Source organism: Dermochelys coriacea, chromosome 18 (genome assembly GCF_009764565.3).
Source record: "Dermochelys coriacea isolate rDerCor1 chromosome 18, rDerCor1.pri.v4, whole genome shotgun sequence".
Classification (NCBI taxonomy): Eukaryota; Metazoa; Chordata; order Testudines; family Dermochelyidae; genus Dermochelys; species Dermochelys coriacea.
In genome coordinates, this window is record NC_050085.1 from 13,607,722 (window position 1) to 13,624,591 (window position 16,870).

The following is a 16,870-nucleotide window of genomic DNA, read 5'->3' on the forward strand; positions in this document are numbered from 1 at the left end:
AAAAAAAAGGATCTCGTCTCCATATTGTAAGTTACTTTGTATGCTTAGTTGCCTTGATATTACTAGCTCATACTATTTCTGTTGGACTTGCTTTCACATTATCTTTAAAACCTGACTCTTTAAGCACATAAACCTCTTAGCTGGAATTAATGTGCAAAGAGGTGGCATGTATACCTTTCCTGCTGATAATGATTTCCAGGTGTATAGATCAAATAACTGGAGAACTCTGTTTAGCTCAGTGTTCACTGCAATTTTGCAATGTTAATTTGCAACTGTCCAGATCTGTCTATTATAGCTGATGGCTCTCCAGAGACAAAGCAACATCTTGGTACATAGACCTGGATAAAACACTGATTTTAAGATAAGCAGAGATACTACTTTTCTGACCTGTGCAAAATGATTAAAAACGACCCAGTCAATGAATGATATTGGGGATTTATAAAAACTTAACATCTGTTTTTGCTTCTCAACTTTATTTAATCTAATTTCTTATGTAGGTCTAGGCCAAATTATGCCTACCTGGTTTCACATGAGGCAAGCTTATTGCACCAAGATAATTGCCTAAAACATTAATTTGTATCTAATGAAACTCCTTTTTGTTCTACCATTCCTTTGGAATTGATTTATTTTTTTAAAGTGGAATTATTTTCTGGGGCGTGGGTATTGTCTGCTACCAGGAGGTCTTGACTTCACATAGCTACAGTCTAGCTGGTTTGCTCAAGTGGGTAACCTTTCCAAGCTGACTGGATCAGGAACAGGATCCTGATTCAAGCTTTTGATACCTGTGGCTTCCCTAATTGGAAACACACCTTTGCCTCACAGATGAGGACTTGTACCCAACATGGCCAGCGCTGATTCTTCACTAGGGGAGTCACGGGTGTCTTCCTAATAAATCTCTTCAGTATTTTAATATCCTTACTCCATGATACACAAAGGAGGCTCCCTTCACCACACACACTGATTGTTCAGGTCCATCTCTGCTCTAGGATTGACCACTGCAAATGTAAAAGCTTCAGCCAAACATATGAGCATGATTTACACTTGTGTCAATTCAATGTGCCTACATAAGCCAGTCCAGTTGTTTAAACTGGTGCAGCATGTCCATAAATTTATGTACTAGTGCATTGTGGAACCTGAATTCCAAGCATAGCTTCCTGGAACTTGGCATGGTAGGAGATGCCTTCTAGGCAGCACAATGCATTGTAGATAATATTTGTACAGTTTGTGCCTGTCATATATGTAATAAAATCTTTGTCCCTGTTAATGTTATGCTGTATTAGATTAGTTCTAATGATTGCTTTCAAGTGTTCTGTCCTATCCATGGATCCTCATGTATTGAGAGGCAAGGTCTACGCCCTAATGTAACAGTATGCAGATGCCACAGTAAAGGTCATCAGCTGCAGTTATATCATTGCAGGAAAGACTTTGATCTTGAGTCTATTCCCATCATCGCTATATTCAGGTGATGGTGCTTGAGGAGGTAAGGGGCATGCTGTTGACAAAATATTTTTGCGATTTATTATTCTTCCTCTGTAATCTCTAATGTGGTGTTGCTGAACTGTTTCCTTCTTGTGTGCTTCCCTGTAGGATCTAGGTATGAAAACAGTCCAGGCTGGGATCTCAGGAGAGGACATTCATTTAGGTAATTCCTTCTGGTCCAAACAGCTTCCCTCTCCTCATGCAGTGACTTCCTGGAGAACATTAGGGACATCCTAGTTCTTGGTGGGAAGCTGGTGACCACTATAGTGCTGTGGGGGTGGTAAGTAGAGAGCTAGGGTTTACTTGAGTACATGTGGGGCTGAAGCTTTGCCTTTATGTATGTATTTTGACAAATGTCCTGTTACCTATTTTCTCTCTTCCAGGTCTCGGGGGTGGAGAGGGGGGAGAAGGTAGATGCAGCCACCTTACTGCCAAGGAAGCCCCAGATTCCAATAAAATGTGTTGCTTTATTGATTTAATACTATTAAATTCTTAGTCTGTGCTTGTGGGCCTGTTTGTTTTCTGTGACTTTCTTTTGAGGCACAGATGTGCTGAGTTCTAGAGTTTATTTTTAATTTTATTTAAAATGTTTAGACTTCCTTTAATGTAATTTTTAAAAATAAAGATTTAATGAAGCCAGCTTGTGTCTTCAGTTACTTGGGGCGGGGCAGAGGGAGGGAGTATTAGGGGAACAGAGGCTAACCTACTACTTGGCTCTTTGGGCTTGCCTGGAAAATGAGAGAAGTACTGAGCAGAATTGAATATTGTCTCTGCTTCTCTCAGGCCTGTCTGGTACCCTTGTATTCAGACGTTGCCGGGAGACAGCCACTGCTCTAAGCTGTCTGTACTGTGAGTGAAGGATGAAGAGGAAAAAGGCAGGACTTTGTTGAGAGACTTGATCTGGCTGCAGTACCTGTGCTTTCTGCTTTACTTGCTCTGAAATAGTTCAAATTGAACTTCTCGGGCAGAGGCATTCTTGAGACTTGGCTGAAGTGGGTGCAGTTGTAACGGTACTGGAAACCTGTGAGAGATTGAAAACACAGCACTTTGCAACCATTTCATGTACATGGAACACAACAATGAATGGCAAAATTCTCTAGTTGAGGCAGTGTTCCGATCACTGTAGCAGCTGCCTCTAGATCTTTCTTTTCACTGGTGATTTTGGTGCCAATGTCCCCCCCGCCTGTCATCCTCACAAACTTGTGAACTAATATCCATTTGCAGCTCTGGAGCACTTCTGTTTTAACAAGCATAAGAACATTTGATTGTTCCTTGAACTTGTAGACAGCTCATCTCTTTCCAAGAGATAGGAAAGAGAATTTTCCACATGCTTCATTCTAGCAAGTGCTCATCCAAACAGATTTTGGCTTGGTTGTCTTGTTAAATATTTATAGCTTTTAGGTAACAAAAGCCTTAGCCATATCTGTTGTGGCTCTGTTGGAACACCACTTCGGCACTTCTATTATAAATTCTACTTTCAGTTATTTTTTTTATGCTATAAAAATGATGATCTTGTTTGAAACTTGTGACATGGGGTCTCTTCCTGGGAAGATTATTATTTAAAGAAATACTATCAACATAGTGATTGGGGAATTGACTCACTTTAAAAATCGCGCTTCTGATTTAAAAAAAAAAAAAAAATCCAGATTTTTTTTTAAATATAAAAATGGCCACAAGGGTTTTCTCTTCCCCTGCTATGTTTAAGAATGTCTTTTTGGAAGGGCCCAGGAACAGCATCACCAGTCTTTTTTTGGCCCAATCCTTTTGCCTCTTTGTTTTCAGTCGCCTGGTGCTGTTTCTGTAAATGCTATTTGCGTGTTCTGAGATAGAGCCTGCATGTGAATGACTGACTGCCAGAGCGGTGAAGGATGATGTGTCAAATGACCAACAAAATACAAAAATAACTTACCACAAAGTGCTCCCAGGTGTGCAAAGCAAAGGGGGGTGGGGGAAGATAGTTTTCTCTAATCTCTGTCCTAGAAATATTGTAGGTTGCTTGCAACAATTGTACACATAAATGCAGTCTTTCAAGTTGAGGGTCTCAAAGAAAAAACAGTTTGACAATAAAAGACTCCAAGAGATGCTGTTTGGTTTGATTAATCTCTCCTCTTTCCGGAGGGTGAAATCTCACAATTTTTACCCCTCCCCCAGACCTTTAAATTTCCACTTTCATTTCCCAATCCTGCAAACACTTAGGCATGTATGTAACCTTTTACTCACAGGAATAGTCCTGTTGACATCAATAGGACTACCTCCATGAATAAAGTTGTGTGTACATAAGTGCTTTCAAGATCAGGACTTAGCCTGGGCTGCTCATACACTGCAATGGAAGGCATTCATTTTTTCCCTAGCCTTTCTTGGGGTTTTAATTGCTGTATTACTTCTGCAATGCTCCCAGCCTGGCAGTAAGAGCCTGGAATTGAAACTTGGGAAGCAAGAACATAGGGTTGGAAAATCATTTTCTGGTCACATGGCAGTGTTGTTAAAACTGTCCTCACTGTATGCCTTTCATCTAAAGGTATCAAAGCAATATTGCAAACAAGTTAAAGTTCAAACACACTTGTGAGATAGATAAGAAGCGTTTAGCAGATGACTAAACATGGGCACAGAGGCTGATTTGCCTAAGGTCACAGAATAAGCCAGTGGCAGATTTGGGAAAGGAATAGAGGACTCTCAGGGTAATATTTTCAAAGCACTGAGCCACTGGAGTGGCCAGTGCCAGACCATTCTGACTAAAAGTAGAAATGTTGCAGTCACTTACTCCATATTAAGTTCTTATTTTGGGGGGTGTTTTTATTTTAGATTTCAGAGTAGCAGCCGTATTAGTCTGTATTCGCAAAAAGAAAAGGAGTACTTGTGGCACCTTAGAGACTAACAAATTTATTAGAGCATAAGCTTTCGTGAGCTACAGCTCTAATAAATTTGTTAGTCTCTAAGGTGCCACAAGTACTCCTTTTCTTTTTATTTTAGATGGATCAGATGTTCAGGTTTTCCAAGTGGATTTTAAGCATCTGGACATCCTGTAAAACACTTGTCTTTTTTTTCCCCTTGCAGAATTCTGACGACTCAGAATTGGAAGGGTTTGTGTTTAGTTTATCCTCTTCCTATTAGTTTGTGTCATGGTGCGTTGAGCAGTCCTTTGTATCGTATTGTGTATTTTAATGTATAAGATAGGTGTCAACAAGTTTTTTGATTAAAATCTAAATAAACACATATGCAAATACATTTGCATGTGCAGTAACTACTCTTTCCAATAAATTCCTTAAGGCTTTTTTCTAGGTATATATTTATGGTTTGGCACCACTAAGGTCTGAGTGAAAATTATGCCCTGTAAAATATGCATATGATGTTTTAAAAAACAAAACAAAAAATCTACAAAAGTGGTTGAACTGTATTTTTATCCATGAGAACGGACTGATTCCAAAGGAACATTTTTGGTGCTCCCAGTAAATACTTTTTAAAGAAAGCTGCATGAAAAATAATTAGCTCTTGCGCCCTCTTTCTAAGGCCAGTTTTGTACTATAAATTTTTGCTGGCATACCTATGTCAGGGGTGTGAAGAGGTGTGATGCCTGACGAACACTGCTGTACCAGCAGAAGTCCCTAGTATAGATGCAGTTTCAGTGGCAAAAGTGTGCTTTTGCCAGCTTAGCTTATTTTCATTGGGACACTTCCTTGGTACTGGGGCTGGTAAAAGCTATATCAGCAAAAGTGCTATTTTGTTGGCATAAGTTGCATCCATATGAGGAGTGTTTTACCAATATAGCCTTACTGGCAAAGCGTTCTTAGTATAGGGCTGGCCTGACTCCATCTCCTCCTCCTCATTTCTAAAATGCTGGTGTGATTCTAAACAACTCTGAAGCTTTTGTTTGGTTAAACAAGGCTTGGGTGTACTTTTAGACTTTTAAGTCTTTGATATCCCGAAGTCTCAGACGTTTTATCTTCCTTTCCTAACATCACTTTAGCAAAGTTTGCTTTTAAATCCCCACAGCATTCAAACAAGCCTGTCTGTGCCTGTCCACACTTTAAAAAAAAAAAAAAAAAATCTTTAAGTTCATGCTAGTCTGTTGATGTTGAAAGACCACTGTTAGGGAAGGGTCTGTGTTGCTTTTTTGGTGACAGCCATGTGATTGGTGAGCTGTAATAATATTTCTTTAGCTATACACATAACAGTTGTGGTCAGTTTCTGGGATTTTCCAAGCAGCTGTATCTATAATTGAGTAGGTTTATGGGCAACATTTGCCTGACTGAGGTTGAACAAATACTATAGTATAATACGTTAGGTCATTTAAAGTGAATCATACTGATCCAAAAGGGCCCATCCATTTGAAAAATAACACACCGGGGTTGTGTGAGGCTTGACGCATTCAGTTTTGGGCTACTGGGGTTTTACTCCCATCAGGTACTTACATCTTGTCTGCAAAGACAGGCTCGGTTTTGTCTTGAATTACCACTCTTGTGCATTCTAGCAGTTTATTTGTCTGTGGCTCAAGTAGGCTTGCTGACCCCCATTTCTATTGTTTACAGGCTGTGTATTGTTCACTTGGATTAAAGGTGAGGCTCTGGTGCTGCTTTTTTATCATAAATTTGTGTTGTAATTACACTGAGGGGTCGCGAAAGAGTCCTCCCCCATGTTTTCCTATTGTGCACTCTGGATAAGCTTAGTTGCTAGTTAGGTTGAACCCTGGAATGTTCTACAAACTTCAGTATGACTTTGTGTGCTTTGGACTATGCTGTATGGTGTTGAGCATGATTAACCAGGGTCTCAATCTGTCTTCTGGGAATTCATTCGTATCAGGGGTTACTCTATAATGAAACAGGCTCTGAGCTGCATTCCAGAGCGTAACGCCTGTTCCCTTCTTCAGCTTTCCTTTGTGTGTGACGGTACAGAATGGGGATAAATGGAGTTATCTGATTGTGTGTGTGTGTATATATAACTAATTTGCCTAAACACAGACTGGTGTCATGACTATCAAAATCTTACAATGTTACGTTCCAGTTGTAGCAAGGGTGAATTCATTCTTGCCTGAGAAATTCTGATTTTTCTTTTTTAATGCAAAAACAGTTCTTTCCTTTTTCTTTGTACACCCCTCTGTTGCTGGAATGTGGATATTCTCCCCTAGCCTATACTGTTGTTTGAGCAGTTAATCTCTAGGAAATTCCCTGTGGATGAGGCAGAGAGTTGGTATCACAGGCAATTAATACTTTTTGCCCTGTGGTGCTGTAATATGAGATTTTGTGTTGTATGACGGCAGAAGCAGCTGCTTTGACGGTTGTTGTGTACAGTGGGAGTGAAGTTGCCAGTGAGTAAAATTACTGCAAACCCAAGTCATAGAGCTTGCCAAAAACCACTAAGATTTTCAATGTATTTATTTCTACTGTCCTAATCCAGCTTTAAACATCTGTGTAATTACTGGTTTTGGCAATATATGTGATGTATTAGCATAGTTTACTTTAGAGAACAAAAAACCAGGGCACATTATATTCTTGTAATGGTGTTAGTTTTATGGATTCCATATCATCCAAGCATAATTATGTATAAAATGCTAAAAGTGCATAACCCATTGCAACATCTGTGACAGATGAATAACGTTAAGTAAGCAGATTAGTTTTGAGCAGTTTGCGTGGTATGTTCATTTAAGTGTAATTGGGCCACAGCATGGTTTCTGAATGTGGCGATGTCTGTCTGTGACTTTTTTAAAAAAAAGTTGTTAAATGTGTGTGATGTATATGTAATCAGATATCCACATATATACATTATATATAGGGTCCTGCACTTAGGATGGAAGAATCCAATGCACCGCTACAGACTAGGGACCGAATGGCTCGGCAGCAGTTCCGCGGAAAAGGACCTAGGGGTGACAGTGGACGAGAAGCTGGATATGAGTCAGCAGTGTGCCCTTGTTGCCAAGAAGGCCAATGGCATTTTGGGATGTATAAGTAGGGGCATAGCGAGCAGATCGAGGGACGTGATCGTTCCCCTCTATTCGACACTGGTGAGGCCTCATCTGGAGTACTGTGTCCAGTTTTGGGCCCCACACTACAGGAAGGATGTGGATAAATTGGAAAGAGTACAACGAAGGGCAACGAAAATGATTAGGGGTCTAGAGCACATGACTTATGAGGAGAGGCTGAGGGAGCTGGGATTGTTTAGTCTGCAGAAGAGAAGAATGAGGGGGGATTTGATAGCTGCTTTCAACTACCTGAAAGGGGGTTTCAAAGAGGATGGCTCTAGACTGTTCTCAATGGTAGCAGATGACAGAACGAGGAGTAATGGTCTCAAGTTGCAATGGGGGAGGTTTAGATTGGATATTAGGAAAAACTTTTTCACTAAGAGGGTGGTGAAACACTGGAATGCGTTACCTAGGGAGGTGGTAGAATCTCCTTCCTTAGAGGTTTTTAAGGTCAGGCTTGACAAAGCCCTGGCTGGGATGATTTAACTGGGACTTGGTCCTGCTTTGAGCAGGGGGTTGGACTAGATGACCTTCTGGGGTCCCTTCCAACCCTGATATTCTATGATTCTATGATTATTCTAGAAATTAGATTTTTAAATTTATTCTTAGTATTTTCCATTCTTTTGCCAGACGATTCCATCGCCATATGGGATATCCATTTCCATCTTTAAATTGTCATTCTTTTGTGGTAACTATTCCAAAAAGATTTTTTTAAAGAGCAGGGGTGCATGTGTGTGGGGGAGAATGTGTTGACATTTATTGCAAAGGCATAAAATATCCAAGGACCTTGAAAGATGTTTGAATCACTGTTCAAGTAATAAAGGATTAATTTATAGAGTATTTGCTCTGGGGTAACCTTGGTTTAATCTTAATTAGGTGCTTGCTAGTAGTTCTTGTCTTACCTTACTCTTCTGGTTTTCCCATGTTACGTCTACACAACTGAGGTCCTATAACTATTCCCCCTCTCTATCTATCCAGTGATTCTAGGACTGCTCTAATGTGGTGTGGGTTTTTCATGGAGAAATAAAAACAGATGTATTGTTTCATGGTGGTGTCAGTTAATCCTCTCCACATTTTTGAAATTGTGACTCGTTCTCTGTGAGAATCCTAGGAAATATGATCCGTTTGTGGAATGATGTTGAGCAGTGCTTATGAGAGGCTTTCATCATGTGCCTTTTAACAATACTTAAAATATAGATGGGTAGCTCCTGCACTAGATTACAGATGGACAAGCAAACTAAGCTAAACTCTGCTTTATGTGAAAGATTGTCGGAGCATATGTATGTCCTTTAAAAAGCCTATATGAATACATTGTTTTAATAAACAATAGCCCTGTATGCGGAGATTTATTTTCCTGTGCATACAACAAAGCACTTGTACCATAAATATATCACTTAGATTAAACTAGAGCAAAATATTGAGATGAACATTTTTTGCTATGGCACCAATCCTGCAGTCTTTACTTGTGGGTAGTCCTTAGATAGGCAGTCCTGTTGAAGTTCTGTATCCTCCATTTTTGCATGTCACACAGAGCTGGTATTCTTCTGTCCAGTACAGTACCTCTCATAGGATTATGCCTCTCGTCTTGCTCTGCCTGGCTCAGGTGCATAGCAGCATGTTCTCTCTCTTTGGTAGATAATTTTGCCTTTTCCCAGACTGGTGGGAAGTAAGTTTGACTTGTTCCTTAAGGTAATTTACAATCAGCTAGACCGAGTTTGGTCTGTATTCGGTGTATTGCTGGCACTCATTCAGAGTCCAGTTCTCCTACAAAGTGAGTCATGTTAAATCACTCAGTTCGAGCCTTGCTCTGGCATAAGCATTCCCCCAATAAAGCTGCACCTTCCAATTAGGGCTCAATTTAGCCAGTAATCTCAAATGTTGAGACTACTCCTGGTCCCGCGCCGCCGCCCGCTCCCCCCCTCCCCCCAGCTGCCTTAGGCTATGTCTATGTAGGGTTGTCACATGTCCGGTTTTCGACTGGAATGCCTGGTCAAAAAAGGACCCTGCTGGCTCCTGTCAGCACTGCTGACCAGGCTGTTAAAAGTTCGGTTGGTGGTGCAAGAAGGCGCCCTGCGACTCATGGGAAGTTGCTGGCATCTCCCTCTGGCTCCTAGGCGGAGGGAAGGCCATGAGGGCTCTGTGTACTGCCCCCGTCCCCAGTGCCAGCTCAGCAGCTCCCATTGGCCAGGAACCGTGGCCAATGGGAGCTGAGGGGGTGGCGCCTGCAGGCACGGGCAGCATGCAGAGCCACATGGCTGTCCCTCCACGTAGGAGCCATGCCGGCAGGGAGATGCTGGCAGCTTCCCGGGAGTTGCGCAGAGCTGGGTAGGGAGCCTGACTGCACTGCCAACCAGACTTTTAACAGCCCGCTGCTTCCTGGGAGCTGCATGAGGTAAGCGCTGCCCGGAACCTGTGCCCTGAATCTCCTCCTGCGCCCCAACCACTGCCCCAGCCCTGAGCCCCCTCCCACACCCTGAACCCCTCATTTCTGGCCCCACCCTGGAGCCTGCAACCCAGCCCAAGCCTGTACTCCCTCCCACACCCCAGCCCCCGTCTCGCCTCGGAGCCCCTCCCGCACTCCAAACCCCTGCCCCAGCCTGGAGCCCTTTCCTGCACTCGAAACCCTGACCCCACCCTGGTGCCTGCACCCCCATCTGGAGTCTTCTCCCGAACCTCCTGCCCCGGCCTGGAGCCCTCTCCTGCACCTCAAACTCCTCATCTCCAGCCTCACCCCAGAGCCCACAGCCAGACCCCTCACCCCCTTACACCCCAGTCCCCTGCACCAGCCTGATGAAAGTGAGCGAGGGTGGGGGAGAGTGAGCGAGGGACGAAGGGAAGGAGGATGGAGTGGGAGAGGGGGCGGGGCAAGGGTGTTCGGTTTTCTGCAAATAGAAAGTTGACAACCCTATATCTATGCTGTGCCGCTGTAAGGTCTCCAATGTAGCTCTCTCCCATTGACATAATTAAAACACCTCCAACGAGTGGTGATAGCTATATTGACGGGAGAGCGTCTCATGTTGACATAGCACTGTCCATACTGGTGCTTCTGTCAGTGAAATTTACATTGGTCAGGAGTGGTGGTTTTTCTACATCCCCTGACCAACAGAAGTTTTACTGACAAAAGTGCTAGTGTAGACATGGCGTTAGTCAAAGGTGAGAAGATAACTGGAATGCTGCAGGAGACGGACAATATAAACATAGATGAATTTGCTAAGAGAAGCTTTAGTTGCTGTCAGCCATGGGCCCTTGAATCCTTGGGTAAGATTTTAAATCCTGTTTTCATTCTCACCTGAAATCATGTGTGCATCTTGATACCTAGATTCTTTATCTTGGGCAGTGGAAAAAAACTAGCCAGGTTTTGTTAAGCCTGTTTGTGGCATCTATCTCCCCTTCCCAGATCAGCATGATCTTGGCAGCAGGGGTCTGACTAGCTGGACTGTGGTGGTGCTGACTTAAAAATCCTGTCAGTCAAACAAATTTCCCCCAAATGGGTATTTTCCACCATTGGATGAAGAGGAAGGTTCTCACCCTCCAGCAGAGTCTGTAAGATAACTTAATACAGAGGGCCATAAACTGTATCAATATTGACGAGGTTACGAGGCTGACTTTTTCTAACTGAAAGATGAGCTTTCACTCCTGATAGAGGAAGGAAAAGCTGACAAAGCTGCTTTTGCAGTCACTTGGCTGTTGAGAATGTAATTTATAAAAGTTGGGGCTAATCCTGATACAAAATTGCATGCCATCTGCTCTGGGGGGAATATATAGGTTATCTACAGATAAGTCTGTCTTAGGGGGCATTTCCCTGCGAGTAGATTCTGCTCTTGTCACTGTGGGAAGAAATGTTATCTCTATCTATAGAAGTCAGCACTGACAAATGTGTGAAGGTGGAATTTAAAAGGTCATTGGATCTAGCCACATCCCAACTAGAAACTGCTATATACTTGTGCTCATCACGTGCCTTGTTAGAATGGCTTGAGGATTAAAGCAGCGGGAAGAAGCAGTAGCGCCTTTCTGGTTAGCTCATGGGACTAAGGCCTTATATAAACTATAGCAGCCACTCAAGGCACCTTAATACCTCTAAATTAGGGTATCCCTGCAGTGGTGGCAAGACTTGCTGTTTGTTTTAAGATGTTGTTTTGCATGTTTCTGCATGAGATTCCATTTGGTTTCCTTACCTTTCAGTGTAAGGTAGTGGGTTGTGTAATTGCTTGCTAATTTATATGTAGTATGGATGTTCCCTTCCTCATTTGACTAAAAACAAAAATAGAACAGTCTGTCTCCTTATACTATACATCTTTGCTCCAAATCTTTGATCAAAATAGCTTTCTAGTTTTAGAGGAGAAGGAGATGGCGATGGTGTTCTCCTATCCCAGGGATGGGAGAAACAGGAACCAAATTCTAAAAACCAAGGTTTTGCATAGGCTTCTTTTCCCTTCCAATCTGTACTTAGCTTCACTGATTGTGTCCTTGGGGGTTTGAGCCAGTGGATAAGAATAAACGCAGATGGATAGGTTTAATCAATCCTGAGAGGCTATCAAAATAAAATTCTGATGTATGCTCTATGTTCTTATAATAGTCATCAGTGTTTCACCATACAGAAACTATTCTGTCCACTGCCTCTTACCTAAAGAGGTATCATATCAGTATCATCATGTGTGATATAGGCTTATTCTTTGTCTTTACAGTTTCTGAGATGCCCCCGGGAACAGTCCAGGTTTGGATTTAAAATGGCTAAATTGGTTTGTTGCCCAAAATAAACCTTATATGGCATCAACAAAGAGTTTGTTTTAGCAGTTAACCCAGGGGAATTATCCAGGCTCTCTCAACATATAGGATATTTATCAGCATGCTGCTGTAGACCCTTGCCATCACTGGTATCTCTGATTTCTCTGGTCAATTGACATCTTCATTGCTATGCTCTTCTCTTTGGACTTGCATCAGATCACCTTGTGTTGGCAGAATGATGGTAACTGTTTTAAGAAGTAAAGGAGTTGGAATAATTTCTTACCTGGATGATTGGCTTATTCAGGAAATGCCTCAGGTTCAAGCCCTAGCCTGAATCATCCCAGCTAAAGCAATTTTGTGTCTTTGGGTATTTTCAGTGGTGGGAGTAGTAGTCAATAACAAGAATTTATTGTAGCTTGTTTTAAGAGATTTCAGATGCACAGAACCAGTTTTTGATTTTTCAAATAACTTTTTAAAAGTCTAAATGTCCTTTTCTTAATCTTAAGCAGTATCAGAAGGTTAGTGTAAGGGGCATTGCATCTTTTGAGGCTCCTGATTTCATCCTTGCAGTCAGTATCATGGGCTACATTTTCAAGCGGGAATAATTTAAAGCTACAGCTGATCCACCAGGGAATATATCTTTTTGGAAACTGTCATTTGTCCACCTCAGTTGGTCACAATCTCTTTTCATTACTGGCTTCAAAGGGCATGTATGCACAAGGAAAACTGATGATGATTCACCAGTGACACAGCTCTGTTAGTGATAGTGGTGGAAAGCTCTCGTGTAGGCAGGTCTTGGATATCTTTATTACCATCTTTTAATCTTGCTATTTTATTTTTCACCAAGAAACCACTAGATAAGTTCTTCGTTACTAGCATCCTGGTCTGGATTTGAATTGGGCAACCTAAATGGTAAAAGTTCTGTATCCCTGAGAACCATCTAGTCCCCTTGACCATAACACTTTTTTATATCCGGGGGAATAGGAATATATTAAAGTGGGCAGACACTATCAAGATCCAGAAGCCATCTGTGTTAACGCCTCTTTAATTCAATTTATTCAAGGGCTGGTGTGCTCCAGTACCTTTGACTTTATGAACTAGTGAAGAAAATTGACAAGGACAAACTTGGGATTTTGGTGTCCCCAGCTTGGGCTCCACTTGAGTAGTTTGTTGACAAGAAGGAATTCAGAGGTCCTCAAATCAGCTGTTTACTCTACTTGTGACTTCAAATAATGGTGACTTGCCTCCACTTCTTGGGGATGTCTTTTATGAGGTCAAATACGGAAGAAATGAGTCTATTGGAGCAAGTTGTTGACAATTTACTGCAGAGACTTTGAAGGATTAGCCCTAAGGAATCAAGTGGCTCCCTTTTTGTACCTTCTTCAAGGTAATGACATTGTTTGCAGTGAAATCCATTGTTTTGTAATAGTACTTTTTTGTCACTTGAGTGATGTAACCTCATCCCCATAAATTACTTATTTGAAGCTTGAATTTCTTGTTAAGGTGATAGCCTTCCAGCAGTTGAAGTTTTAGCCTTGATTTCACACTGCCCCCTTTTAACAATGAAATATTTTTCTAGTGGCAACAGTTTCTGGCAGAAGGGTGGGACAAGGTGAAATTGCAGCTCTCTTTGGTACATTCCCCTTTACCTTGATTCACAAGCACTAAGTTGGCCTTTTGCGGTCTTTCATTTTTGGCCGGGGTTTCTTCTAGGTTTCACTTAAATTGAGAAATGAATCTTTGAAGTTAGTAATTTTGTCAATGAGGAACTATTGGCAGGCAAGTACTGGTTGATTTGAGGGTCTCTAACTTGAAACACTTTTATACTTAGAGTGGAATTAAATCATGATTTAGATTTTGGGGATAGGAAATATGTACTTCAGAATCACACACAGTTACTCCTCTTTGAATCCTATCTTAACAATGCCTAAAGTTAACATAACTGAAGATGCTCCCGTTCATGGGAACACTGGATAGGAAAAACCTCCATTGAAGAGGATTCAAGGCAGCAGTGCTGTTGTCTTTGCAAGCCCTTTGCACGTCTTCCAGGCTTTTTAGATTGAGTAACCTTTGAGGTACAGCACTGGTTCTTAAAGCAATGGTGCCTTCCTAATTTCCTTGACTATTTTATATCTAAGTGGTGTGGATTGCTTTCCATAACCCTCGATTGACAGATTAGGGAATACAGACTCTTGTCTTTTAATTTTTTGTCTGTCTTGGATCTACTCCTTTGGAATGTCTCGCTTTGAGTTAGCATATTTTCAGGAAAATAGTATGACATATGCATAACAGGGACTGTGGTTCAGATTCCTTCTATTGAACAATTTTAAGAAGTGCTTATGGATGCCTCATTTGGTACAAATTCTGTTAGAGGCTTTCCAGAAGAGAGGGTGCCAAAAATTCTAACACTGTTGTTTGTGTTGCTGGCTGTCACTCAAAGACGTAACACACAACCTGTCAGTCCAGATTGTTGGACTTGAGTGGTAGAAAAGGCATTTACTGGTAAATTATTTCTTGGTTCTTAGCGGAGAGAACAGGAGACTAGTTCATGTAGCGGTGTTCTATATTACAGGCTTTCAATTGACTGGTATTAGGTGATGGTGTGATATTTGGGTTTTAGGGAGGAGAGGGGGATTTCTTCTGGGGGGAGGGATGTAAAACTCTGTGCACTCACTGTCAAGGACTGGTTTGCAGTTTGAGGATCCTGGCTCATAGCTCTGAGTTATCACATACTATTCACTTGTAAATACTGTTGTAATAAGTATACTTGCCCAGTCCAACCTTGCATTTAAAAAAAAGCTAAACGCACAGTCTGTACCCTAGTACTGCTTACAATAATGAAAGGGACAAGATAGGTGTGCTTATTTTTTCATTAAAGAAGAAAAGTAATTGGTGAAGAAGAGAGATTGCTATTCATCCTCTACATATTCCATTATTGGTAAAAGAAACCCAAAAGCTGTGTGCTATCTGTGGTGCACGCAAGAGCAGCTTTGGGCATGTTGCCACCTTATTGTGTGAGCCCGTTGGATCTTGCAAGCTAAGTGTGGTCAGGCTAGTTCAACACGTGTTGGGAAGTCTCCCCTTCAGATACTTGGGAACTGCAGTTAGGATGGGAATTGTGGTTGAGTGGATGTGGTACTTTTTATTTTGTGTCAGCTCTGTTGGATATTGTGCTGCTGAAGGTACTGTTGTTCGATTGATATGTAAAACGGAAATCATGACCTTTTGTTAAAAATTTCCTGGTACTTGTGAGAATAGGGGCTGGAAATCTTGTATCTTGGTCAGATTCAAATACTGGTAATTACGTTTTCTCTTCCTAAATTGTATAGTTCCATTTCTGACCTAAAACTCTGTGTGCTCTCTCACCTACCATGTTCAACTCCAAAGGTAGCTATATTTCAGTGGTGGATTAAATTATCTTTGAGTCTAGTTTGTAAGGAGCTTTGAGGATCTTTTGGGGATGAAAGCTGCTGTGTAAACTATCTGCGAGGTATTTGAAGCTAGTGTTTCACTTATCAAACAGCTGCTTTAAAGGGCTTCATGTATTTTACAGTTTTATCTCATGCAAACTGAAATATTTTTGTAGGTTCCTTTTTGATTTTCAGAACTGGAGGGATTGTGAGGGATTTCAGAGTATTAATGTTACCTCTCTTTTTTTTCTTCTTTCAAGAGCTTCTTTAAAACGCTGGGGTGGTTGGAGTGGTCGAATTTTTCCTGGAATTGAGTGAGAAATTCAGAAGACTGAAGCCCAGGCTTACTGTCTACCTTTCACGGAGGCCCAGCCGTGAGAGGACAGAAGAAGGCACGTGGCGAATCATGACAGCTGACAAAGAGAAGGACAAAGACAAAGAGAAGGACCGGGACCGGGACCGGGACCGGGACCGGGAGCGAGACAAGAGAGAGAAAGTGAGAGAGAGCGAAAGCTCCCGTCCTCGTCGGAGTTGCACTTTGGAAGGAGGTGCCAAGAATTACGCAGAAAGTGACCACAGTGAAGATGAGGACAATGACAACAACAGTGCCACCACAGAGGAGTCCACCAAGAAAAATAAAAAGAAGCCGCCGAAGAAGAAATCTCGCTATGAGAGAACTGACAGTGGTGAAATAACGTCCTTCATCACGGAGGATGATGTCGTCTACAGGCCTGGAGGTAAAGAACCCTTAAAAATGTGCTAATATGGACTGTAGTTGTGCACTTGTCTCCCATTTCTTGGCTGTCGTGTACAGCACTGTGTGCATGAATTTGCACGCTGTTGGTTATAGCTGGGAGGGTATGTGCTCTCCAGTAGGGGTCATTGGCAGGAAGGGGCTAAAACACAAGCTAACCTCTTGGTCTCATGTCCCTTACATTTCCCCAAATTCTGGTTGGGCACGAATTCAAGTCTTGTTCTTAAACAAAACACCTGGGGCGATGTGGGGGTGGGTGGCTGGGTGGGTGGGGGAGGCCAAGCGGGGCTGGGGCCCAAGAACGAAGCCCAAAGCTCTGTGGCTGGAGCCTGCTGTCCCGCCCTCGCAAGGCTGAAGCCCAAAGCCTGAGCCCCACCACCCCTGGGAAGGTGGGGAACTCACAGGCTGCCTGCTCCTTCAGTGTTGTACCCCAGATGTCTCTAGAGGGAAGCAGGGCCTAATCCCTGCTCACGGCCCCAACACTAAGGCAGCAGCACATCCAGGAGCAACAGGGAGTGGCTGCTGCTTTGCCCCCCCCCCCCCCCCCAA

General features: G+C 42.3%; 1 protein-coding gene across 6 annotated transcripts in view; it reads left to right on the forward strand.

Annotated features, from left to right (window-relative positions):
* RERE (arginine-glutamic acid dipeptide repeats) overlaps positions 1 to 16,870 on the forward strand; it is a 417,871-nt gene that overhangs the window by 119,346 nt on the left and 281,655 nt on the right. For all 6 annotated transcript variants that reach the window (XM_038376447.2, XM_043500009.1, XM_038376446.2 and 3 more), the window contains exon 2: positions 15,828 to 16,304. In XM_038376447.2, coding sequence (XP_038232375.1) covers positions 15,974 to 16,304 — 331 coding nt within the window. In that variant the 5' untranslated portion in view covers positions 15,828 to 15,973. The remainder of the gene's footprint in view (positions 1 to 15,827; positions 16,305 to 16,870) is intronic.